At 53.8% G+C, this 23,712-nt stretch overlaps 7 protein-coding genes across 7 annotated transcripts; 4 read left to right on the forward strand and 3 right to left on the reverse strand.

The window, feature by feature from the left end:
- Nucleotides 1-441: 441 nt before the first annotated feature.
- BDP81DRAFT_416174 (uncharacterized protein) lies at nucleotides 442-1,255 on the reverse strand. Its single transcript, XM_060589508.1, has one exon. It carries the CDS (start codon nucleotides 1,104-1,106, stop codon nucleotides 567-569), a length of 540 nt encoding a protein of 179 aa, XP_060450678.1. The 5' UTR covers nucleotides 1,107-1,255; the 3' UTR covers nucleotides 442-566.
- An 878-nt stretch (nucleotides 1,256-2,133) lies between these two features.
- Nucleotides 2,134-3,868, forward strand: BDP81DRAFT_307805 (cytidylyltransferase; the record flags this gene model as incomplete). The annotated part of the gene is made up of 4 exons (XM_060583388.1): nucleotides 2,134-2,669; nucleotides 2,789-3,139; nucleotides 3,240-3,642; nucleotides 3,731-3,868. The coding sequence occupies 4 exons, from the start codon at nucleotides 2,134-2,136 to the stop codon at nucleotides 3,866-3,868; spliced, it is 1,428 nt and encodes a 475-aa protein (XP_060450679.1).
- A 3,740-nt stretch (nucleotides 3,869-7,608) lies between these two features.
- BDP81DRAFT_416178 (uncharacterized protein) lies at nucleotides 7,609-7,918 on the reverse strand (the record flags this gene model as incomplete). The annotated part of the gene is made up of 1 exon (XM_060589509.1): nucleotides 7,609-7,918. A coding segment is annotated over one exon (308 nt), but the record flags the coding sequence as incomplete, so codon positions are not given.
- Nucleotides 7,919-10,307: 2,389 nt separating this feature from the next.
- On the forward strand, nucleotides 10,308-11,234 carry BDP81DRAFT_86258 (uncharacterized protein). Its single transcript, XM_060596402.1, has 2 exons — nucleotides 10,308-10,371; nucleotides 10,530-11,234. Exon 2 carries the CDS (start codon nucleotides 10,537-10,539, stop codon nucleotides 11,035-11,037), a length of 501 nt encoding a protein of 166 aa, XP_060450681.1. The 5' UTR covers nucleotides 10,308-10,371; nucleotides 10,530-10,536; the 3' UTR covers nucleotides 11,038-11,234.
- Nucleotides 11,235-12,567, forward strand: BDP81DRAFT_86259 (uncharacterized protein). Its single transcript, XM_060596403.1, has one exon. The coding sequence runs from the start codon at nucleotides 11,431-11,433 to the stop codon at nucleotides 12,247-12,249; it is 819 nt and encodes a 272-aa protein (XP_060450682.1). The 5' UTR covers nucleotides 11,235-11,430; the 3' UTR covers nucleotides 12,250-12,567.
- BDP81DRAFT_402668 (uncharacterized protein) lies at nucleotides 12,544-16,775 on the forward strand. The gene is made up of 6 exons (XM_060588854.1): nucleotides 12,544-13,383; nucleotides 13,438-13,463; nucleotides 13,527-13,631; nucleotides 13,689-14,853; nucleotides 14,915-15,034; nucleotides 15,174-16,775. Exons 1-6 carry the CDS (start codon nucleotides 12,886-12,888, stop codon nucleotides 16,275-16,277), a joined length of 3,018 nt encoding a protein of 1,005 aa, XP_060450683.1. The 5' UTR covers nucleotides 12,544-12,885; the 3' UTR covers nucleotides 16,278-16,775.
- A 3,284-nt stretch (nucleotides 16,776-20,059) lies between these two features.
- BDP81DRAFT_86293 (uncharacterized protein) lies at nucleotides 20,060-21,090 on the reverse strand. Its single transcript, XM_060596404.1, has 2 exons — nucleotides 20,274-21,090; nucleotides 20,060-20,208 (listed from the first exon to the last, which is right to left on the reverse strand). Exon 1 carries the CDS (start codon nucleotides 20,936-20,938, stop codon nucleotides 20,408-20,410), a length of 531 nt encoding a protein of 176 aa, XP_060450684.1. The 5' UTR covers nucleotides 20,939-21,090; the 3' UTR covers nucleotides 20,060-20,208; nucleotides 20,274-20,407.
- Nucleotides 21,091-23,712: the final 2,622 nt, after the last annotated feature.

Here is a 23,712-nt window from a genome sequence, read left to right on the forward strand (position 1 = left end):
CACCTTACAAGGCCGCCCAGCATCCCGACCCGACCGAAGTTACTTCACGAGCCGTAAAAACTGAATAGAGTCGTACTAAGGTACGGCAAGTCGGATAACTCAGGATTGCGAATCAGTGGCCGATTCATGCACCGGTTATATCCCAGCCAGGTGGGTCGGGCATGAAGACGCATTGATGATTTACTGTTCAATTTGACAGATAGACCTTGTCCGCATAGTTGCCCATCTCGGTGCTGTAAGTAGCAAATGTTCGATACCTACAGCAATGATGCCCCCGTCAGGAAAGGCCGTCTCACAGAGGTTGCCAAAACCTACTCGGATCGATCCGGGGTTCAACCGAGCCACCACGTGTCGACTTGTCGAGTCCTTTTTGGCTCTTTGGCAGGCGTGCGAATGACAACTGGCAGCATTGGCTTCAGAAACAGTACGTACTCCTTCTCCGTGCGGCGTGCTCCCCCCTTCCTCCACATGAAAAGGAACCCACATCCTCCCCAACAGAAATCTCGTCATCCCTGCCGGGCAGAATTGATCCGCAAAGGTATTTTTTTCGTCCATTTGGTATTCAGTCATTGGTCGGCCTTGGCCAAGCCACGACCTTTCCTTCCATCCTCTGGGCCATGGGCCATGGCAGGTCTGGCTCCTCCCTCGACGTAATTGTGCAGTGCATTGCTCGGTTTAAGCCACCCGGCACGATGACGCCACTTCCTTGCACAACGCTGGCCATTACGACAGAACCCGCCCCCTTGGCCAGCAAGACCAGCTGTACAGGGGAGATGAGGGAGAAGCACAGCTGCACAAGCTTGGGAGCCACAGCACAAGCCGCAAATTTCCCATCGGGGTGTTCTTACTCTCCATCTCCTTCGACCCCCTGCTACTATGCGGCATGCCCCATGCTCCTTTAACGAACAATGGACTCGGACAGGGAACAAACGCGTGCCCCGGAATTCCTTGAGAGCGTTGGAAATAGTCGGGGGAGGGAGAACCAGCATGGTATTTCTGAGTGCTTTTCTGGTGCTGGAGCGCTGTGGCATGCTCGCAGATAGACTGTAACCGTGTTTTGTTTTTTGTTTTTTTCTAAGGCCAAATCTCGATGAACATCGTGGCATTTTCCCAACTCGTGACACGCGACTGTGCTCTAAGTTGAGTACCTTAGGTACGAAGGAAGCGCGCCATCTAACAAACCAAAGGACCTAAGCTCAAAATCACAAGTCAAAAAAGAAGAAGCTCATACTTGACACCAAACCAACTGCCCGCGCTTGACGAAGCTTGAAGTCCTGCCAGTACGAATACTTTTACACCGCATCAGCTCAGCTTCCCACTTGACACTCTCGATCCATCAATATCCAGCCAGGGCCAACCTTAAAAAAGTTTCAATCCAGTGGCCCGCGTCCCGCCTACCGGACAAGACGCCCCCCCCCCCCCCCCCCCCCCCACTAGCTGCAGGTCTGGTTCCGTCGGGTATCATCATATGCGCATCTGCCTCCTCTCGACTTTGCAATCTCTCAATCACCCGAGCACCTCCTCCTACTGGACTGGACTGGCCTTGCCGTAACCGCGTAAGTGTACACCGACTACCAACTTAACGCCTTCCGTCCCTCGTCCCATTGTCCTCCCCGTCCAGCTTCGGGTATCCTGCAGCTCTGCTTCGTTGGCAGTTTGCACCAAACAGGAGCCGTGTCTACTTCCCCCCTTGCCATGTCCCGTCTGTCTGCCCATCTGTCTCTCTGTCCTGTCCTGTCCTCGTCTTTCCACCTTTTGCCCGCGGCATCATAATCATCATCATCATCATTGCCTTACCCACCCCTCCTAACATTTCTAAACCAAGGCACGACACCCACACCTTTGGGAAACCCAGAAACCCAGCTCCAACTTCTCCCGAGCCGAACTACCTACTTACCTGTAAATCCAACTTTCCCATACCCTACGACATAGTACGCCGATCTACAGGGAACACCTCACTCGACCCATACAAGCCCCCTTCCTTACCTAAGTCGCAACTAGCAAGTCCACGCGGGAATTCGACATAGACGCTTGCTGCTTGACGACAAATACTACCTCACTACCACCACCACAACCACCTTCCTCCCTCGCAACCCGCCCCCTTCGCACACACTACACACAAATAAAGACACCATGTCTTCTCCCTCAGGCTCCTCGGCAGCAGGCAAGCGGAAACGCACCAACGCGACGAACCCCACCAACATGCCCGACGTCGCCGACACAGTCGACGCCGCCCTCCAGGCTTCGTCGCGAGATGCCTCGGGCGAGGAGGGCGACAGCACCGCTCCCGAATCCGGCCGTATCGCCGGTCACCGCAAGTCCGACTCCACCTCCGCCGGTCACCCTCCTAAGAGGCAACGTGCCAACTCGGAGCGTTCTCACGAGACGGGCTCCAACAACCAGCAGATCGCCGCCGCCGCGCAGGACCACTCCCTCGACCCCGGCGAACCCAGTGACACCACCGAGGCCAGCGTCGACATTGCTGAGCGCGTCGGCCGCAAGAACAGCCGCAAGCAGGTCTCGATAAAGGAGGACGAGAAGGATGAGGCCATGCCGCCCCCGCCTACTGGCAAGCTCACGCACCCCGTGGGCTTCAGAACCAACGATCCTCCCGCAGGCCGGCCCGTCAGGGTTTACGCCGACGGAGTCTTTGATCTCTTCCATCTCGGGTAAGTCTGAATGATTCCCTTTCCCCCGGAAGACAAAGGAGCTCGCTTTCCAATGCGTCTTCCCCCTTCCCGCTCGGGCAAGGAACTTCATTATACTGACTCTCTTGCCCTTCTTGCAGTCACATGCGTCAGCTCGAGCAGGCAAAGAAGGCCTTCCCCGACACCTACCTCATCGTCGGCGTCACCGGTGACGCCGAGACGCACAAGCGCAAGGGTTTGACGGTCCTCTCCGGCGCCGAGCGCGCAGAGACTGTCCGGCATTGCAAGTGGGTGGACGAGGTCATTGAGAGTTGCCCGTGGATCGTCACGCCCGACTTCCTCGACCAGCACAAGATCGACTACGTCGCCCACGACGATCTGCCCTACGGTGCCGACGAGGGCGACGATATTTACAGGCCCATCAAGGAGGCTGGAAAGTTCCTTGTTACCCAGCGCACGGAGGGTGTCAGCACGACGGGTATCATTACCAAGTACGTTCAAATTCCTCGGATTGTTCTCTCCTGCCTTCGTCTCTACGTTGCTGCTTGGAGATTATGGCTTTAAACAACGACTAACAATGGCCTCTGCCAGGATCGTCCGCGATTACGAAAAGTACATTGCTCGCCAGTTCAAGCGCGGTACGTCGCGCCAGGAGCTCAACGTCAGCTGGATCAAGAAGAACGAGCTCGACCTCAAGCGCCACGTCCAGGAGTTGCGCGATAATATCCGCACAAACTGGTCCACCACCGGCCAGGAGCTCTCCCGCGAGCTGCGCCAGTTCTGGCCCGCCTCCCGGCCGCAGTCCCCCGCACCCTCCGCTCGCACCGCCTACATCCAGAACGGCGACCTCCTGGCCGCCGCAAACGCCAACGCGAGCAAGTCCCGCCTCAGCGTCGAGATACCGACCACGCCTGGTGGCACGCCCGCCGCGACGCAGTCCAATGACTTTATCACGGGTTACGCATTGGGCCTCGTCGGTGGCGTTCGCTCATGGGTACGTGTCTCCCCGTCTTTTCTACATTGGAAACCTTTCCATGCCATACACTTCATTTTGGACATTTCCGCTAACTCATGATATGCAGATGACCAAGAGCAAGAGAAGCGACCAAGATAGCCCCAGCCGTCGCAACAGCGACGACGAGTCAGAGAGCGATGGCAAGAGCCCCCGCGGCCGCGTCGTTCCTCAACAATCTACCGCCGCCACAGCGAGCGCCTCATAATTTACCGCCCTCCTTCAAACCTAATTACTATTGCACCGGGTGAGACAGTGGGCAGGGAAAGGAATGGACCTGGATGGTTTACACAAAAACGAAAGAGAATGATGCTGGAACACACACACACCCACGCAACCCCACGTTTTGACTAACTAACTGCTGTTGTACTTATTATTGTTGGGCACTCTTCGTCGTCAAAAGAAAGAAGAGAATGGCGTTTTTGAGAGTGTCTTGTTACGTTACCTCGAGAGGGCAACTCTGTTGCGAATGCCCTCTCCCTTTTGGTTATTTTATTGCATAGAGATCTGCTACTGCTACTACTACATAGCTATCTTATCCTCCACGAAAAAAAGAACTCAAATTGTCGAAATCATTGACAGTTCACGTGCTTACCTATCAATCTTGATCAAGTGAGCGAGCAGCCTTGCAGTGCAGAATATCAATATGATGAAAGTGCCATCTCATTTTACAGCTACCTGGGCAGATGTATTGATGAGAGGCTGCCGATGCTCCGAATAACTACCCAAGGTGCTTCAGGCCCCAAGGGGCCACAAAGCCTCGGTTGCACTCAAGCCAGAAGGGAAACACGCATGTCGTACTCACAAGGCGAAAATTCGGGGTTCACACTCATCCTAACTTTTGGACCAGAGCTTCTGATGCCGGGATAGACCTGGCTCACAGAGCTAGCCGTTGAGCTCCTTCCCGCTCCTAACCCTTTTTCTCTCTCCCGCATATTTGCAAAGGAGTGGTCACCTCCTCACTCACACGCATACAAAGAGTCGCCCCGCGAATCGGGGCGGTGACCGACCTCTGCTCCGTGCCTTACCATCATGGTTTACACTTTCTACTGGCCCCCAAGGTTTAGCCGCTCGCGCGCGCGCTGGCGCGAACTTTTGACGACATCTCCGTCACATCAAGTGGTGAACATGATATGACGAGCATGAGGTGATGATGCGGTTACGCTTCTGCCTTACCACAGCATACCCGGCTCAGAGGGGTTCGCCACATCCAACATGCGTCTGCCTTGACACCACCGGGGAGCTGCCGGATCATGGATTCCTTTCAAAGGAGGGAGGGGTGGGCGTGGTATGCAGAAACGTCGTCCTCGACCTTCTCACCACAAGGTAAAGGCAGTTGGCGTAGTGTAGCATCCATACCGCGCTCCTCCGGGCTAATCATACTCACGGGATCGAGGTCCTTGTTTCAAGTAGACTGACGGGAGGCGTTGAAAAAACCGTTAACCCGTCATCTTTAGCGGATGGGCCCGTCCAGGCCGCTGGGCGCATCGTGAGGCTGAATACCCCCGCTCGCCAACGTTCGTACCAACGTTCGTGGCGTTGGTTAACAGGATGTGATCCTCTTCTAACGGCACGGTTCGTCGCATGTTTCGCACTCGCATGCTGCGGGAAAGTCAAGGGTAAACTTCACTGGAGACCTACCTTCCTTTGTTGGAGCATCGAGTGTTCCGGGGTTCCCCTCCGGACATCATTATCCAGGTAAGGGCTGGGTCAAGCACCCGGCCCGTGATGTGGCGATAGTTGAAGAATGCAGGTTGGCACGGTGTTCCATCGCCTTCACTCTCTGGTGACAGATCAAAGGTTCCAACCGTCTTCGGACTCGCACTTGAGTCTGGCGGGTGAGCCTATCAGGGCCAGACAGGATGGGATCGTCTCGGCCGCAAGCCGGGTCGCCCGTTCCAACCATACGTCTTGCCAAGGATCATGTTGGAGGCGGTAGAGATCGAATGGTGAACGCCATCCTCGCTGATCACCGCCCGCTGGGATGGTTCGGCAACGCTCCTTGCCGCTCCCCCGCCATGGGACCAACCATTGCCATGTCAAGCTTGACGTTGTTCGCCTCCAATTCAACCCCCTCGTGGTGCCAATGACGGGAACAGGCCAAGGCCTTGCGGCCGTAGACGAAAGAGGCAATAGGCTCGTGCATTCTCGAGGTCGAGAGCATCCCTTATTTTCGAACACGAGGTTTCATCGTTGCGATTTCGTTCAGCTCCCCGTTGGGGTCCTGTTTCGACATTATGGCACGGTGTAGATTCGCAAAGTCACAAGGCTACTCGTTCCTTGCATCCCACATACCGGTTCGTGACCTGGCCGTGTTTCGCCGCACTCCGACTTGAGCATGGTACCTGCATTGCTGCAGCTCGGATCCGCGAACAAAGAGCCTCCGCTACGGATCTTGAGAGCTGCTTCGACAGCTGATCCTTCGGATGTGTATGGCATCATGGGGTCCGCATCTGTCAAGCAGGTACACTCAGCCGGTGTTTGAATACGGGGCATGGCGCATATTGTTACCTCCAGCAACAAGGCAGCAGCTTAGGACGCTGAGTGTTGTTGTCTCCGCGAAGAGAAAGTCATTTCTTCAAGATGGAGTATGTCGGCGGCGCTAATTTTGGCGCCAGGCGCGTGGCTCGTTCTGGACAAGTTTGGATCTGAGGGCGTGAACAACTGGGAGGCCGGTAGTTGGGTGATAGATGATAGGTCCCAGTATGAAGGTGCTGTTCTAGGGTTGGTGACTCTAGCCGCCCATGGCGGGTAATGGGGGCTGAGTCTGGCGATGTGATGGAATATGCGTGACGGGAAGGCTAAGCAGTGATCCAGTGGATAGGGGGAGTGCGGGTATCCAGAGCCGCGTCGCGTGTTACCCCACGCAGGAGGAGCGGCTTGGCTCCTTCACGGCCTTCCTACCGAGGCACTGCCCCAAGAATCTGGTGGAGTGCATCTTGGAATCTGTCTTTGATCTCGGATGAAAGAAAAGGCACCGGTGAAGAGCAAGAGGTTCGGTCGTAGCCCACTCATCGGATAGCAAGGCTACGGACCGCAGGTAACAAGCGCCATTGGTGGAAAGTTATCAAAGGGATTGGTCAAAACCATGTGCTGAGCATGGCAAACACGACTTAGTCCGCAGGGACACGAGGAATCCCTCGCTACGGGCCGCTCGACAGGATCCTTCCAGCGGCCGAAGAGCTGCAGTGCAATACTCGTCAGCTCGACCGTGAGTATGGGCCACTCCAGAGAGGAATACTCAAGGTTGTGTAGATACATCGCCCAATCGATATCGCCTTAGCCTAGTGTTTTATCGGGAATCTTCTTGCTTTGTCAAGGGTTCGAATCGTGTAGAGTTGGTAAAAACTGGCCAGGAAAGGGCTCGAGATAGACAAAGCTGTTGGCGATCGCACAACAGTGCGAGTCTCTTTCTTCGGCTCTCTCGGCCATTAAGTTGGACGGGCGCTTCGGGCGGTAACGACATGCGCAGGCAAGTCGGCATTCGGTCATCGATTACGTGAAGCTGTCTGATGACTTGCAGCAAGGCAGTGAGTGAAGGATAGCAACACCGATAGCCTTGACGGTAGGTATGGTGCGATGGGTGTCCGTGGCTGATGCGGGTTGGCTGACATCCAACCGAGAGAAGAGCCGTGGAGTGGGTGTCTTTGCTTCCACCAGAGCAAAATTGGGGGAAGTGTCTGGTGAGGAGAGAATAGTCCGCGATCGTCGATCCTGGGGCTTGCTTGGCCGCCCTATGCCATGCAACAACCGTGGTGATGGGATGGGAAGAGATGCAATGCATCGTGGATCGGGCTATGTTGTGAGCGCCTCAGGGCTGGCTTGGTACGAGGGAGGCATGGATATCATGACCGACTGCAGTGTGTCGTGCGACCGAAGGGGAACTGTTAGTGGGCGTAGCCGAGCTGTGCCAGATGGTTCGCAGCTAGGTCGGGAAGCGGTGCGATACTTCAGATGACAGTGGCAGAACCAACTGGTTGGATCAGGCTGCAGATGAGACCAGCGTGCAATGGCACGGTACCAATTTGGATCCGGGCCGCCCATTTAGCTCGTTGCCTGTTGCGCGGAGTAGCATCCGGAGCTTGGAATACCCAGGTGGCAGATGACAACACTTGTCCCAAAAGAACTTCCCAACCGTAGAATGATGCCGTCGTAGTAGGATGATATGATGGTATGTGACGAGACGTGAAGGATCTTTTGCCCAACTCCCCCTCTTGGCAAGCGCACCAGGGAGCCGTTGGTCCTGGCGTTCCCATGGGTCCCCATGTCCAACATGGCTAAGCAGCTGTCAACAATAACAAGATGCAAAAATTTTCATCGGTGATGCAGATCGAAAACTGGATTCCGTGGATGGGCTGGCACATGGCGGTGATGATGCGGATTTTAAGTATGGAGTACTAGACTTGCATGGCAGAGGTCAATCCGGTTCGTTTCCGCGTTCATGCTCGATGTCTAGGTCAAACGAGGCTTGAACAAATGGGGTCGCCGCGGCCGTTGACAGCTTGGTTTCTTTTTGGGACGAAGTTGGCGTGGTGAGACCCCTGTTCAAATGTCGTCGGTGTGACAGTCAGCCAACGGGATCAAGCTGGGAGACGGAAGTCGGCTGCTAAAAATACCATTGGGTTAAGCGCCGACCCTTGTTCCTCTTTTCCCCTTCCCCTGCCATCATATTGCCGGCCACCTTGAACAACGGAAACTCTGGCAAGCCGCAAGACGATGAGCATCTTAGGTAATGAGCCTGGCAGGCACTTTCGGCCAACTCAATTTTCACTGTCGCTGAGGTGATCCATCCCAAGCAATTCATTACCACACATCTGTAGAAGTGTCAGTGTAGGTAAGGTACGGGTACCGCCAAATGGCCAAGACCAAAAGTAGGGCAGTGTGCTACAATGTCATGACTTAGACTTATACCGCCATTTAGGATGAACCGGCAACTTCCCGCGGGATTCTCTACACCGTGTTGAATTACATCTTGGCTGGGTGCGGCGCAAATGTGATAAGCACCGACCACCGACTCCTTCAAAGAGAAAGTATGAACGGCCTCAACGGAGTATGCGCCGTGAAGAAAATGCAACGGCGTGCAAGTCAAAGGGTCGTAGTAGGAATCCAGGCGCAGAGCGGCACAGAAAGCGTTGGATGAAGAAATCCGGCTTTGATGTGCAGTGGACGCGATGTGGGCGTTGTGGACGGACGGGCGATGGCAATGGGCAATGGCAAGGCATCAACGGCATCCCAAAGAACCAAAGACCCAAAGATGTTCATGGGCCCCAGTTCCAACCGACAGATTGTCGGCCGCAATGCGCCTTCCCGGGATCGAGAGCGACGTTGACACCTTCCATTACCTGGTAGGTGCCTCACGTGCGAGTTTACGTGCGGAACCCTAGCGCGATGTTGGCAGGGGCATCTACTCCGTACCTACCCTTCGTGCCTACCTTAACCTAGGTACCTTGGAAAAGGAGATGTTGGCAAGAGCAACCCAAAGTACCTTAAGATAAAAGCTGCCTCGAGGAGTCAAGTCCGAGCCCCCCCCCAGTGTTGCTGCCCGGAAAATCTGCGGTCCAGCTAAAGTAACGGCGGTAAGGTGCGTAAGGACCGTAAGGTAAGGTAAGGTAGGCACAATGGACCAGAGTCACAACGGTCCGGTCGATCCTTCCTCTTCCCGTCCACGACGTGACTTAGCAAAGTATTCTCTCTCCACCATCCAACTCGCGACCGTTTGACGACCAACTAAAGCTTGGAAACTTGCGACCGCCACTCCGAAGCTTCTTCGCAGAGCTCTTCTAGCTAGCTACCTTATTCAACGGATAGCTTGATTTTTGCTGCCCAAGCATGGCCATCCTTTCTCCTATCTTTCGTGGCGTTGCCAATCGTACCTAGCAGAAGCGAGGGCATCCCTCCCACCCTCCCTAACCCACCCCTCATCGAACCATCGCTCCATCACCTCATAGCTCAGCTCCGAGATATCACATACAGCTTTAGCTATCCGTACCTCCGCCGAATTCCAAGCTCGACGATAGTCCCAATCATGCGCCCGGGATATCGAATGCTGAAACGGACCCCATCCGAGCAAGATGCCCGCAAGACCCTCACCGGGAGCCAGCTCCGAGACTTAAGGTTTCGCCAGTATATTGCTCATCATCGGTCGGTCCGGCCCCCAACATAGAAAAACAGACGGATCACATCTGTCCATCTGCCCCTGAATCCTGATCTTTTCCCCCGAAAGCTGATCTGCCCGAGACCTGTGGGTCCCTACAGGGCCGCCCTCCGTTACGATCCGATGCGTTTGCTGCCATGAAGCCGGTTCGGACCCCAACACTTGCGGGCTTTCATATCGACGGCGGCACTAGCCACGGATGTACAGCAACTGAAACACTGAAGAATTTCTGCCCCGACGTCGCATCTCGCGCTGCCCGTTTGTTCATCCCTTGACAATGACTGGGACCGCTGCCCCCCAGCCCGCAACCGGGTCCCGTCCGTCCCTGCAGCCGGCCCAGGCCGTCGGTGTGACCCCCATTGGGACAACTCCACCGCCCATGCCGACACTCGCCAAAAACGATCTTTGTACGGAGCCACTACGGATACACAGTACCTAGTTTTTCTCCCTCGATAGCGCACCCGAGATGCTGTGCAGCAACGACTTGGTCAACGTACGTAGCACCTTGTCAGCGTGCCTCATCGTCACCAACGCTTAATCCAAATTGTCTTATTGTGGTAGGTATTGAGACTTCCTTACCTACCTATCTCTGCCGCACCACATAGGTTACTTGCTAACTTGGAATATGCGCTCAATGTAGCCATCGCTTTCGTTTCGAAGTTATTGTAGTAAACGACACATTTGGAAGCACAGAAGCTCAATGACACCAAAATAGGTCCTCAATGACTGGCAATTCGTCCCTCGGCACACCAATGAGGCGCTGGGCTGCGCCTAAGCCCCTGCCGTCCCCGCCGATTCGGGGCTATCCCTGTTCCACCGCCCTACCTCTCCCATGTTTCTCAGCGGGCCGGCTGCTGCATGGTGTTCTCTTGGTATTCACGTCGAAGATTGACAGCAGCCAACTGCTCGGTCGCTCGCCGCCCTCACCTTGGGCGACCGATGCTGCTAGTCATTACCCCACGACCATCGGCGAACCTTCCGATTATTGCTTCAATATGATCGACCTGTTCCTCCGTGCCCGCAACTCGGAGTCTTTGACGATCCAACAAGGAAGCGGAGAAATTTCAACCTCGGGAGCCCCTGAATCATGGCACAAAGATGCTCAACTTTACTTGGGATCCTCGGTCCTCGGCCAGACTGGAACCATACTGTATAGTTTCCTTCACGCCAGAGTCGGTCGCGAAGATGGCACGTCAAATGGTTATCTGGGTCTATCTGCATGAGCTATGCGCCAGAGTTCAAAATAGACTGCAAGCACTCGGTCACTAGTACAGTACCTGTCTGTGCAGGATCTGCTTATAGCCATTCTGCGGATAGAGTCGACGGGCCACAAGACTTGTGTGTATTCTCTGCCGTCACGGTGAGCAAAAGCGACCTTGACACGCAGTCAGACGCGAGACACACAGCCAGTAAGAGGGTTCACGTCTCCATCTCTCCCACACGGATTGTGTAACTCGCACGCCAGTTGGCTGCTGCCTTCGCTGCCCTCCGTTACATCTCCCGCTGTTTGCTGAACTGGATCTTGGGATGGATGCCCTGCAAAGGCAAAATCCAAAAAGGGCAAGCCAGTCTAGCAGGGGTTGTTGACAGGGCAGCCGACTCATGCAAGTACAGCAATGACAACGGTTTACTTTACGGTCGGGAGACTGCGCCTCATTTCGTCTGACTTTTTTTTTCTCTCGCAGAATTCTCACTGTCTGTACAGCATTTCCCCCAGAAAAGACGCACTCACAGCCACTACTTTTCCACCACGGACGCTAGCGGCCGCTACTGTGGGAAACGGAATGACCGCGCTCCATTTGGCGCCGCTCTTTCTCTCGTATCTACACAGTGACGCCATTACCGCATGTTGCTATTCCTCATTGAGACCTCCGCGCTGTCTCCCGTTGAAATGGCGGCCTTGTTATGCAGTACAGGCATTTCCACCATCGGCAGGGTCAATAAGTCAGTCAGCGACAAGACGGGATATCTGTCTTAACTCTAGGGGAAATGAAGACAAGACGTCTGCCAGAACTGTGGGTTCTTGGGGTCTCGCCGACATGCGACTCGGTCGATCTGGTTCAGATCTTAGACAAGAGGAGAGACAGAGTCAAAATGGAAACATGACCGTCCACACCGTCATCAACCGCGGCTGCTATACATGGCCGCGGCTTTTCTTTGGGATGTGGCAGAGATCCCAGACGCGCTCATTCCGTGACATCGCGGCAATTTCATACCAAACTTGGGGAGAGACGCTGCGTGGGACCGTGGGATGGGGTCCCGTCTGCCAGCCTGAGAGGGCTGAGTCGTATGACAGGCATCTGGTCACTCTACCAATCAACCCGAGGCCAAAGACAGTGGTGGGTGACCGAACCCCAGCTCGGCCGATACCCTTCGAAGGAGTGCCTTGCATTTTTCGAGCAACCTCCATGTCCCTCCGTGTCCAATACCCTTGAATACCCATGTACATAGACACAGCTGACAGGGGAAGCGAGGCCTCTAAGAAGAACAGCCTCCTTGAAGAGCTGTCATCCTCCTCCCTTTTACTGCCACTTGCTCGCACCTTACGTCTGCCTCCTCTCAATATAGCAATGTCTCCAACAAGCGGCAGCGGCAACAGCACCAGTATCTTTGTCTCTTCTCTTCGTTCAGTTCCATTGCATATCGACTCCGCTTAGAACCAACTGCTCTTCTGCATCTCACCTCGACCCCCAGCCTGTTGTTGGACAAGCTGACATTCCAAGAACCGCCCCCCTACCGCACCTAGGTCTTTGCCTTGCCTTGCCTTGCCTTACCTTACCTTACCGTACCTTACCTTATCTTACTGTCCTCCATCCACCCCAGTTTAGTCCTTCATTCTACACCGACACCCCCCTTCTTGGACCCTGACTGTCCCCCAATTCACACTGCGTCTTCATGTTTGGGGGTTGCTTCCAACTACACTCACTCAACTTCAGTCTATTCCGAGGAAAGCATTCAGCTGGGCTGTGCCTTACTAACTTTGGCTGCGTTGCTTCCTCTGCATTTTCCTCTCTGGGTGCAACCACTCTGCGTCTCGGTCTTCTACACTTCCCTTTTGGGATTCTTGAACCATGGCCAGCCTTCAAGATATCATGAACGTGGACGAGGACCAACTCGAATCCCACACTATTAAGAACGACCAGGTCCCGGCTCCATCAGGCAGACATCATCAACCCTACTTGGCACCAAGCGCAGTTTACAACACAGGCTATGCAACTGGTGCAGATCAAGCAGACCGTTCAAGCACACCACAAGGCACGAAGCGAAGCTCATCCTCCCGCACCTCCAAGTCGAACACCACAGGCTCGTCATCTTCATCCGTTCGACCAGTCAACACCCGTCGAAGGAGCAACGTCAGCACCGATTCCATGGAGCAACCAAACTACGGATATGGCCACGCAGGGCCCTCCAGCGGCGGCCTTGATCCCTCTGGCCAGCCCATGAGACCTTATGGCAGCGTGCCACCTGGAGGAGAGGTTCCCGTCAAGTTGACTCCCATCACCGGTCGTGTCAGTAGGGCAAAGAAGGGTATGAAGGTCCATACATGCGACCTCTGTCGTCCTCCAAAGGTACGCCTCTATGACTTGCAAAATTCGCTAGAGGAAACCGCTGACTTGAGTTAGACGTTCACACGCGCTGAGCACCTAAGGTAGGCAGGCTTAAGACGGTGACTTTCCTTTGCGGCAGTTCGACTGACGGACTTTGATACTAGACGACACCAGCTGAGCCACGAGACTCCCCAATATGGGTGCTCAATTCCGGGTTGCGATAGGGCTTTCCACCGCAAGGACCTACTTGAGCGTCATCAGCAACGACAGTTAGTTTGGTATCCTCACTTTTGACTTCTGGCAATATTCAACTGACTTGCGATAAGTGAGCTTGAGGGCGATAAGGCATCGAGGAGTAGAGGAGGAAGTCAAAGTCGCCGGACCTCGGCCGCCTCTTTGGATGCAGGAGTCCGGAACATAGGATTACAACCTCCCCTGCTCGGTTACCCTACGAGCGCAACGACACCGATCCACGGCATCCCGATGACATCGAGTATGTCGCACCCTGGCACATACCAGTCCATGAACGCGTCAGACGTCAGCAAATCTATGTCTCCTCACTTGGGAAATGAAAGCTATCGCCCTTCGTCTGGTGGTCCTGGGTATGATGGTGGCTATTCTTTAACTGGCCAACCCTCACAACAACCCATTCTGCAGCCTTCAAATAGCGGTTTCAACACCTCGCCCTCGTTTTCCTCCATCGACTATCAGCCTCGTACAACTCCCGACTATCCTACGCTGTATCTTCAGACTTCGGGGCTAGAACTGCAAACGCCCGAGCTTTCGCACGCTCAGGATACCATGGGCTGGCCATCTTCAGCTTCTGACAGCACTTATTCAACGCCTTCCGATAATTCGCGACGCGCAATCTGGCCCACGGCAGGGCCAGACTGGCAGAGTAACCTCCTCTCGCCTTGCCCAGTCGGCTACGAGAACATTGGAGCCACTGGCCCTATGCTCTACCAATACTCGACCTCCCCCCAGCTCAGCACTCCACAGGTGTACCCGATGCTCGGCACTTCCATATCTAGCTACTCTGACGAGCAGACATTCCGTGACCCTCAACAACAGCCACGGTTCCCCAATACTGTTCGTAGCCTAACCCCGCCGGTGACATCGGCATCGGCTCAAAGTTGTGATACTCTAGTCATCCCGTCGACGGCACTACCATCGGACCGGGTGATAAACTCATTTGCCTGCTCGGGCCGTCAGAAGGAGGTGGCGTCGGGCCTCCTGGCGGCCCCGGCCCTGATGCAGGGCTCCTTGCCTATGCCTGTCTGTAGAGCCATTCCCGCCTACCTCGATGTCTACTGGGAAAGGGTTCACCCCCATTTCCCAATCGTACACCGAAGGACTTTCGAGGCCGCGGCGGAGCAGTTTGAAGTGCTTCGTTGTGCCATGGCTGCAGTGGCGACTCAATACATGAGTGGTAAGGAGGATCGCATCAGGGGGGATCAGCTGCATGAATATGCCTGGCAACAATCCAGACGCGTAAGTTGACAATATCACACTTCATGAAAAAATTTGTTTACTGACTTTGCGGGAGAAACAGTTCCTCCAGTGGGACGTGTCCGTCATGCAAGCGATTCTGCTATGTGAGTACTTCGCGCGGTTCCGCGGCCGAAGAGCAACCATCAGGCCATCGAGAGAATTTGAATCCGTTTATTCAAGGGTGAGTTCTCTTCCGCATTTCATTCTGACATGTTTGCTCTACTTCGTTTCTTCTAGCTTTAGTCTCTTTACTGTGTCAATTTTTCTTTCAGTCTTTTGGACCTCTCGTCTCAGCAACAAGTTCTAAACCTCCATCCCAGGTATACGACAACGCAGACAAGGCAGTCATATTTGGCGCCGTGCCTCGGACCGGAACCAACACCGTCAGATGGCACACTTGGCTTGATGCAGAGGCCCGCCGTCGCCTGCTCTCGGCGTGCTTCGTCCTGGATGTTCACAGCTCGGTTTATCTGGACCAGCCAAGAGTCCGCAACTTCGATATCACGCCCGATGGCATGCCACCAAATATCCCTCTCACCGGCCCGGCTCAGGACCTCTGGGAGGCACCCAGCGCCGATGCATGGGCGGCGATGGTCTCGTCCAAGAGAGTTTCTCTGAGTGACCAGACACTCCTGTCTCTGATCAACCCAGACACCTTGTCGAGATCAACAGTCGACGCACACGCCCCTTTCGACCGCGCAGTGGTTCTGGCCTTCGAGGTACTCTTGCTCCCTCCTCGTGGAGAAGCCGCACACATTTCTTCTTCAACAGAGATACTAGAGCCGCAGGCTTTCCGCATGGCCAACATATTTTCGGACTGTCCCGTGGCCAACACCTACCTGGCTCTTCACCACACTCCTCTTCACGATCTACTGGCCGTGTCAGGCGACAGTTGGATCTTCAGCCATAAGGTCCTAGAGTCCAAGCAATTCGACGAGCACAAGAGGCGGCTCAGGGAGTGGACCGACTCGGGCAGCGCCGCTGTCGCCTTGGTTTTTGCCTGCCGGGCTCTTCGCGCCTTCACCGAGCACGGCAACTCGGAAGTAGACTCGGACGACGAAGATGACATGGACGTACGAGAGGATGGCCGACCTCGGATGTGGAAGGACGACATCTCGGATTACTGGGGCATGTACGTCTGCGCCCTCATCTGTTGGGCTAATGGGCACCGCATCAACGGCGGCGAAGCAAGTCGCGGCGATTTCGACAACGATGACGACGCGCTTCAGTTGATTCGCACTATTGCGAACATGGGAGTCAAGAGCGCCATGGAGACGTCCTTGAAGAAGGAGGCCACGATGGTCGTGGCCCTCGTGAGAAGATGGCTCGAGGTGGATTGCCTTGGCAATCGCAGCCGACTCTATGTCGACGCGGTCGGCGTGCTGAGTAAGTTGGCGGAGGGTTGCACTTGGAAGTGGTTTTAGATGGAGATGATTTTGTGTTAGTAGTGATGGTGGGTGGCAGCATTTTTCCCATTTCGGCATTTGGCATCAGCATTGCATACTTCTCTTCGATTTTCCCACACATCTTTTGGAGGTTTTTACAGATTTCATTCTCTTTTTGTTCAAGGGGGGGGTTTTTTTTTTTTTTTTTTGGCTTCTCTTTCTTTGGCATGGCACACAGCACATTCAAGAGCAACTTGGCCAGGGGATCATAATACCTATTTGCATTGTACACTTACGACATTTATGACGGGAGGAAGAAAGCAGCTCTAAGAGAAGTAGCATTTACGGCAGGATACAGATAGAGAAATGTAGAGACAGCCTTTTCCTTTTCGCTCATACTTGTCTTTTCTTCTCAGTTGTGCGAGCATATGAAGGAGAATGTAAACCTCGATGAGTGTTTCTTTTCTCCTAGCTTTGACGGTTATTGACATAACCACTTAGTATATATATATCGAGATGATGTCAAATACATGAAGCATTCTTGAAGATTTCAAAAGACGCGTAGGATGACTGGAGCTAGACGAGGAAGTGACCGACGTGAGAAGCGAGACTTGAAGGAGTGATGTTCTGGGCACTGCCTAGGTTGCTTCTATACTGCTTGGGGAGAACGGTATCTAAGCCCCGAAGAAACGACCGTGTTTGGGGAGGAGATTGGCCTGCTTGTTCTCTTGGTCATCTTCCAGTTTGTTTTGTGAGGATTCATTGGTATTGCCAATCTATTTGGCCCAGTCTTTGACTGTTGCTAGCAGCTAGCGAGGCAGACGTTCCAGACTCTCGGTGAGTCGGACTGTAACATACGCATGATCTCTGGCGCTATGCATGTTGAGGCACCATGAGACGGCTCAGACTGAGTATGAAGCTGCTCTCGTCTTCCTAGTTCTTAACCTCATTGGCGTTGACATTGTTGGTTGGAATTTCCTAACGTGGACTTGCTCTCACGGCAGCGATTATTGGCTAGTTTGATCCGCCTCGTTTAGTAGGCATCCTAATTATGACTGCCCAGATATATTTCAATGACACGACGAAACCGAGCAGGGAAACTTATCTGACTCGAGTTACATTGGTGGAATCCCGCAAGTGATTACTCATTTGAACCTCTGTGGACTACTTCCTCCCTTACCATGGGCCCGAGGACGTGGGCATCCGCGAGAGCTGGTGGAGATTCCGGATATACGCCGTTGTCTCTTTGTGCGTCTGGTTCCGCAGTCCTGGTTAAGCCACTGGCCCCTGAACGGTGCCTTCTTCACCCAGATGAAAGAGGAAAACGAGGGGAGTGAGAGAAGACAACTTGTCAAGTCATATACACTCCCCTTCTCACCTCCCTTTTCACTCACGACGTATTCCAAAGGGCATGTTCTCCGATAAATGAGAAGGACGTTGGTATAGAAAATGCATTTTGAAGATAAAGTGCGCTCAAGGGGAAGACAATCCAGAGGATTAGACACAGTTGACGTCCTGGAGCCACTCGCGATGCTTACCGGAAGCTCGAGTCGCCCTGGGATGAGGACATGCTGCTTGGCCATTGATGGCATTCGGATTTGAGTGAGCCAGATCTTGATACAGTCTGCCGCGGCACTAATAAAGCACTCTATTCAATAAGGTAGGATGAAGCCCTCCAACCTCCTACCTTACCTTACCTCATTGTGGATCACTATACCTCTCTTGTTGTCGTGCCAGACCTCAACACGGCAGGCGACACGTGATCACCCCTGGCAACGACCGGGTGACCACAAACCAGGCAGGCGCCGCCCATCCGTACCTTCCACACCTGCCACAAGAGCACACATGCCTGAGGTAAGGTATATACCCTCCCTCAATCCCAATTTTGTCACCAGCACAGCAGGCGCCCTCTAGGTCGGGGGTCAGGTCAAACTGTGGCGTGGATGGTGGAACGGTTAATGGTCCGACAATCACTTACGCCAACCAGCCTACTCGACGACAGGCTTAGCGAGTTCGAATCCCAGCATGAGCACCAAGAGATGTAGCCCCCAAATCGGCACCGGGGGGGGTGAACTCTTTTTAGTTCATGGTGATAAATTTTGCTGACTATCTCTTACCTTACCGCGGTGGATGGAAGCTGGGCGGAGACTGCCTTGAGACTGGAGTATCGCGACATGCTCCGTCTCGCGGTAGCGCTATGGAGACTTTCTTGTGCATAGGTTCTGTATACGAACCGAGACACGGCTGGTATCCGGTCGTACTCCTTACCACAGCTGTCGATCAGACGTCACCCCCTTCCCACGTCCACCTGAGCCCTCACCTATCTAAAAGCGATGTACTCGCGAGTACCGGGTTCTCGAACAGGCGCACAGCCTTAACAGAGAAAAAAGACATCGGTTGCTTGATTTCCATCACTCGAAAGTGTGGAAAGGACCTCGGCTACTTGCGCAGATAGCCATGATGCGTAATTCCAAAAGTCAGCTTATATGTCTTGTAACCACCTCCCTTATATTACTGAGTTCTACAGACGCCATGAGCCTACCTTCGAAGCTATGGACTTGGAACAGGATAGGAGACGATAATCCCTTGCTATAAGACCATCTAGATACATCTGATGTAGATTGGCCCCTGATCATAGTTAACTCTTCCCTTCCCCCTTCTACCCCGCGCCCTTGTCCTTGTGTTGATCAATGTTTCCAAAGACTTATGTCGCGAAAAGAGCACGAGAGCCTCAACCCCTCGTAGTCGGAAACCTAGTAAGCGCAGTATGTATGGTCTCCTCCCTCGGGTCCGTGATGAGAGGGGGCGGAAGGCTGTTGCTTCCTCACGTTTCTCCATCTTCCAAAGTTCCCTATCCAATGTGAAGAAGACAGCATCCGTTACGGCCGATTTATAGTCCATTGTTTCCGTCGCCGTTACCTCACACAGCAAGTCTCCTCGTAGCTCGTTTGTCCTTTCCGAGATGATCCTTCACGTCAAACCACGCAAGATCTCCGTACTGCCCTTCACACCGAGAATTGTAAGGCAAATTTGAACTTAACACAAGGTAGAATACCCAGTCACCCATGTCCAAAGAGATACGGACAGATCCATGTCCGCTTCCACGGCAACTTTCTTCGGGGCGCATCGAGATCTCACGTAGACCCCCACCCCCGGCCGGTGGTGATGTTGGCCGGTCTTACCTACAAGATCCAGAAATTCCAAAAGACATACCGGCCGCCTCGTTCCGTCGGGTATAAAAGGACCATCGCCCAAGAGCCATTTGTCCAAAGACAGGGCACTTGTGACTGGGCCATTAATTACTTTTGAGTTCTCGGGCATTCTTCGCCTCGTTGGAAGGCTAGCTACACGCGGAAGTCGCGCTGATAGTTTCGCCAATAGCTTCGTCACCAGCTTCAAGACAGGATGATAGGGCACAGCACTCGTCACCGCTCAGTATCCCAACCTTTCAGTTGCATATTCGAGGCTGAATACACCACAGATAGCCGCGCAGCAAGAGGCTCAAGGAATCAGAACACGCTACTGGTCGAATTTCAACCATTACCTCCAGTCACCCTTCTCACCACATCTGGCGCCCGCAGCCTCAACTGTTCTAGGCGCCACTGCATTCCTGGTTTTTTCTTCCCCGATCGCGCAGACTTACTTCTCGGAGATGAGATGTCCTGTGCGATGTTGCTGGGGCGGCCTGTGGCCAACAACAACCTTCACTCTCCGCAGACGGTAGGTGTATATAATGGTACATGAGACCAGGCAGGACGGACAGATATCCAGCTTGCTACAGCCAGTATCGCACTCATCCGGACACCATCTTCTAGTCATGAAATGATAGCGCAACTACATCCGGCCTGTGGAACCACAAAATCACACACTTGAGTGATTCTCCTCCTCCCTTTTGTATGATTGTATCGAGCAAAATATGATGCCTTTGTCCACTATACTTTGGCTAGCATAGGAGTGAAATAAGGCCTGGCTGTTCAAGACAGGAATAGGTGAGTTCTGTAACAAACTCAGGCGAAGCTATTGAGTAAATCATACCTCTACGCATGGCTTTCCGTCAAAAATGAAGAGGGTTATTCATGTATTTCAAGGCGTACCCGGTGCCGGTAAATTGAATATGCGGCCAGTATCCTGCTGTGATACATGTGAGCAATCCACGAGACAGTCAAGGACTAGAACGTTGAGTGCAGTCCCGGCAAGCCGTCGCGCACTTGTTTGTTACCTTGTACATCAACGCTTGCAACACCACTGCAACGGCTACTCTCGGCGGCAAAAAGCGTATAAGCTAAGCAAAAAGCAAGCATCGACCATCCAATATACGTGCCCCTGGGTGGAACAATGCAACGCACGAGAAGGCTCGAAACGAAACGAGGTTGCATCTGATGTTTGACACGTGCGCGAGCTCTGACGTCGAGCTCTCGTCTTTTAAACTCTGGAGAATGGAGACCTGTTCGCCTCAACAACCCACCCCCTCCCCTGAGAGCGAAACCGTCGTAAAAGAGAACGAAATCACACGTTGATGAAACCTTGAGGGGCCTAGGTAGCCTAAGCAGTTTCGCGAAGGGGCGGCGGCGGACGTTTTGCAAGTTTCGAGAAGTCTGACTTCTGAAGTTCTTCCAACGTGTTGACAATAGTCTGGCGGACAGGCCGGGGAAAACCATGGGGACGTGCGACCAGAAGCAGTCCTCTTTGGGTTTGTTCATGATGCGACATCGGTTGAACACCCGAGGTGACGAACGCGGGAAGTTGGCAGGGGTGTGCTGGATGAGTCGATCGTCATCTAATCAGCGAAGGTCAACCGGGCCCTAAATGCAGCCTCTCCTGTGGTGTAATTGCCGAAACTTGCGTCCTGGTCCTGCGATCTGCTCAGTTATCGCAGTCGTTTTGGGGCATTTCCCACGTAGGAAAGAAATTTGTGAGTGGGGGGCAAAGCAGGTCATCGTCGTCCGTGATTGAGGCTATGGAGGAGATTGGGCGCGTGATCGAACATCAATCCATGGCGAGGGCCTAGGGTTGTCTCAGTTCGGGAACCGTCCTTGTCTGAGTCTGGAGCTTCCACCCCTTCTTCCCCGCAATTTCCTGGCGCGGTAAGATCTTGGGAGATGAGATCCGTTCGTGAAATCGAGAGCGGGAATTAACAGTGCGACATGTTGGCTTATCCGCAATTTGCAAAGGGAGCAAAGTCAAAAGGTCTACACTACGCAGTATAGCTAGAGATGTATAGCTCAAAGACTCTGGTGAAGCACGAGGCGTTGAAGGGTTGGCTGGCAGCACCATGCGCTTCCAGGGTTGCCGGAAGCCGCAAGCAGTATGATGTAAGAATAAGGGGACCGTTGCAGAGGCAGCTCGCGAGGGGATGGAAACGATCGGAACACCACACATTCGCCTCGGAGGTCGCGTCTGCGTCAGCAGTTGTAGGGCTCAAGTGTTCGGACTGCCGTGTCAGAGAAGTAGCTGCAGCGGCTGACGGCAGCAACATAGTTGGGGATGGCGTTGGCGCGAGGTGGCTGGATTGGTGCCAGGGGCGCGCGGGATTGTGATAATTTGGGCGAAGTCTCTACTAGTTGAGAGATAGCAGGTGAAGTATGCCTCCGGGGGTGGCTGGGTGGCTGGAAGATTCAGGGGAAAGGGGCGATTCTTCGGAATCAGATCATGTCTTCTGCAATTGACGCAATTGTTTGGTAGAAGACAATGTGTAGACCGGATTGCCGTGTCCTGTCATAAGAGGATTCTTGCAGCAAGTTAGAGATAAGGTAAGAACGAAAGCAATTGACGAGGTTCAAGGTGCGTCAAGGGACCCCGGTGAGGGGAGGTTGGAGGTCGGCCTGGGAGCACAGGATTCCGACCATGCACGTTCGACGTGGAATTCCCCAGTGTCACATCGGGGGTTGAACTCGGTGTGAAAATCAAACCGGCGGTGGCGCCTGGGCAGGAAACGGTTGCAAAGAATAGCTGATGAGGAAACATGAAGACTTGAGGCGCAACGGCCCCCCCTGGGCAAAGAGGTGTTCGGTTCGAGGGGAAGCGGCTCGGGCAAGTTGCAACAAAAGGGCGGCTCCACAACGACAGCGAGAACGATAACTGGCGTGCCGTATCTGGTAGTGTCTGGTGCGGTAGTGTCGGAATAGTAGGAGGCATTCGAAATTAGTTGCAAGCCTAGCTTCATCCCACGTCTGAAGCACACACCAGACGGAGATATTTCTGGCCTGTCGCGTCTACGTTAGCACAGGGTATAGCTCAGGTACGGCGGTAAGGTAAGGTAATGCGAGGCGAGACGAGGCCAAGTAAGAAACGGTGAGGAGGTAAGGTGAAGGGCAGGGGAAGTTTCGAGGAGCAAGAGAAAGAGGAGGCTGGGCGTAGGAGGGGTTTGCAGTTTGCAGATCCTGCTATAGCCTAAGGTAAGGTAGAGAGGCAGTCTTTGTCAGTGGTAGTCGTGAATCGTGATCCTGGACTTGGTGTTGGTTTGCTGGCGCTGGGTGGATCAAGGAGTGATGGATAACGCAGGATGGATGGATGCGAAATCGCTGGGAGTCACTTGCGATCTTTGGGTTCACATACATTGAGGTGCAGCTGCCAGCCATAGCGGGGGTTTCTCAGGCTCACCTGCTTCTACTTACCTCGTACTTTTCCCCAAGGTTCTTGCCCATCTACCTTACCTTAGGTAGACGATGCAGGAATGAAGGTGGAAAGCACGAGGGGGTCTAAGTTCTTTCCTGCCATGAATGCTGAGGATAATTAGGTAGGTACCTTCCTGGAAAGTAAGGTAAGGTAAGGTACGGATAGGCAGGCAGGTACGGTACCTACCTTGGGAGTTCCTTCCGATGACAATTCTCGGAATGTCTGGCTGGTCCTTGCCGATTCAAAGTTCACTGAGGAGGGAAGGTGCTGCTGCGCTTGTCCCATTCTGTAACACTGCGACGCTGTGACGGTAAAGCCTCACCTTCTCGACCCTTCCTTAACACTAACGTAGTCGGACCCTCGGAACTTTTGAGATATTTCGGGACATGTCATTAAAGCTGAAGGTCACATGTTGGGATTTACTGTCGGTCTGTACTTAGAGACGGGAAAGACAAACTACAATGGCACAGTGAACAGTGATTCTGCTGCAGAGGCGAGAGAGAAAACGTCCAGAGACATGGACCGTTGAAGAACGCAAGGAATGAATGCCCACTCGTCCTCACCGACTGACCGACAAGCAAAGGGGACTAACACACCGACCTCCATCATTGGCATCGTTGGGCCGTTGGATCAGGTGTAACTTGTAAGCGCCTAGGCCGATGCGGTTGTCGTCATATTTCAGAGACACACCGCTGATGAGCAAGCACACTGCACCGCGGACGTCTGACGGTGGAGCCCGCGCCCAAGCCTGCGCGCAGACGGAGTTCAAGGTTGCAGACTGGACCACCTCAGACCGTTCACTGCGTCCAGACCGCCGTCCACGGTCCGCAGATTCCACGCACCTCACACACACACACAC

The sequence above is a fragment of the Colletotrichum phormii genome, assembly GCF_030913505.1.
Source record: "Colletotrichum phormii strain CBS 102054 chromosome Unknown BDP81scaffold_2, whole genome shotgun sequence".
NCBI lineage: Eukaryota > Fungi > Ascomycota > Sordariomycetes > Glomerellales > Glomerellaceae > Colletotrichum > Colletotrichum phormii.

Coding starts and splice junctions, on each gene's coding strand:
- BDP81DRAFT_416174 (XM_060589508.1), bottom strand. CDS start 1,106: ATGCCACGATGTTCATCGAGATTTGGCCTTAGAAAAAAACAAAAAACA.
- BDP81DRAFT_86258 (XM_060596402.1), top strand. CDS start 10,537: ATGACTGGCAATTCGTCCCTCGGCACACCAATGAGGCGCTGGGCTGCG.
- BDP81DRAFT_86259 (XM_060596403.1), top strand. CDS start 11,431: ATGACAACGGTTTACTTTACGGTCGGGAGACTGCGCCTCATTTCGTCT.
- BDP81DRAFT_402668 (XM_060588854.1), top strand. CDS start 12,886: ATGGCCAGCCTTCAAGATATCATGAACGTGGACGAGGACCAACTCGAA. Junction 13,632..13,688: donor GAGCGTCATCAGCAACGACA/GTTAGTTTGGTA, acceptor ACTTGCGATAAG/TGAGCTTGAGGGCGATAAGG. Junction 14,854..14,914: donor CCTGGCAACAATCCAGACGC/GTAAGTTGACAA, acceptor CGGGAGAAACAG/TTCCTCCAGTGGGACGTGTC.
- BDP81DRAFT_86293 (XM_060596404.1), bottom strand. CDS start 20,938: ATGAACAAACCCAAAGAGGACTGCTTCTGGTCGCACGTCCCCATGGTT.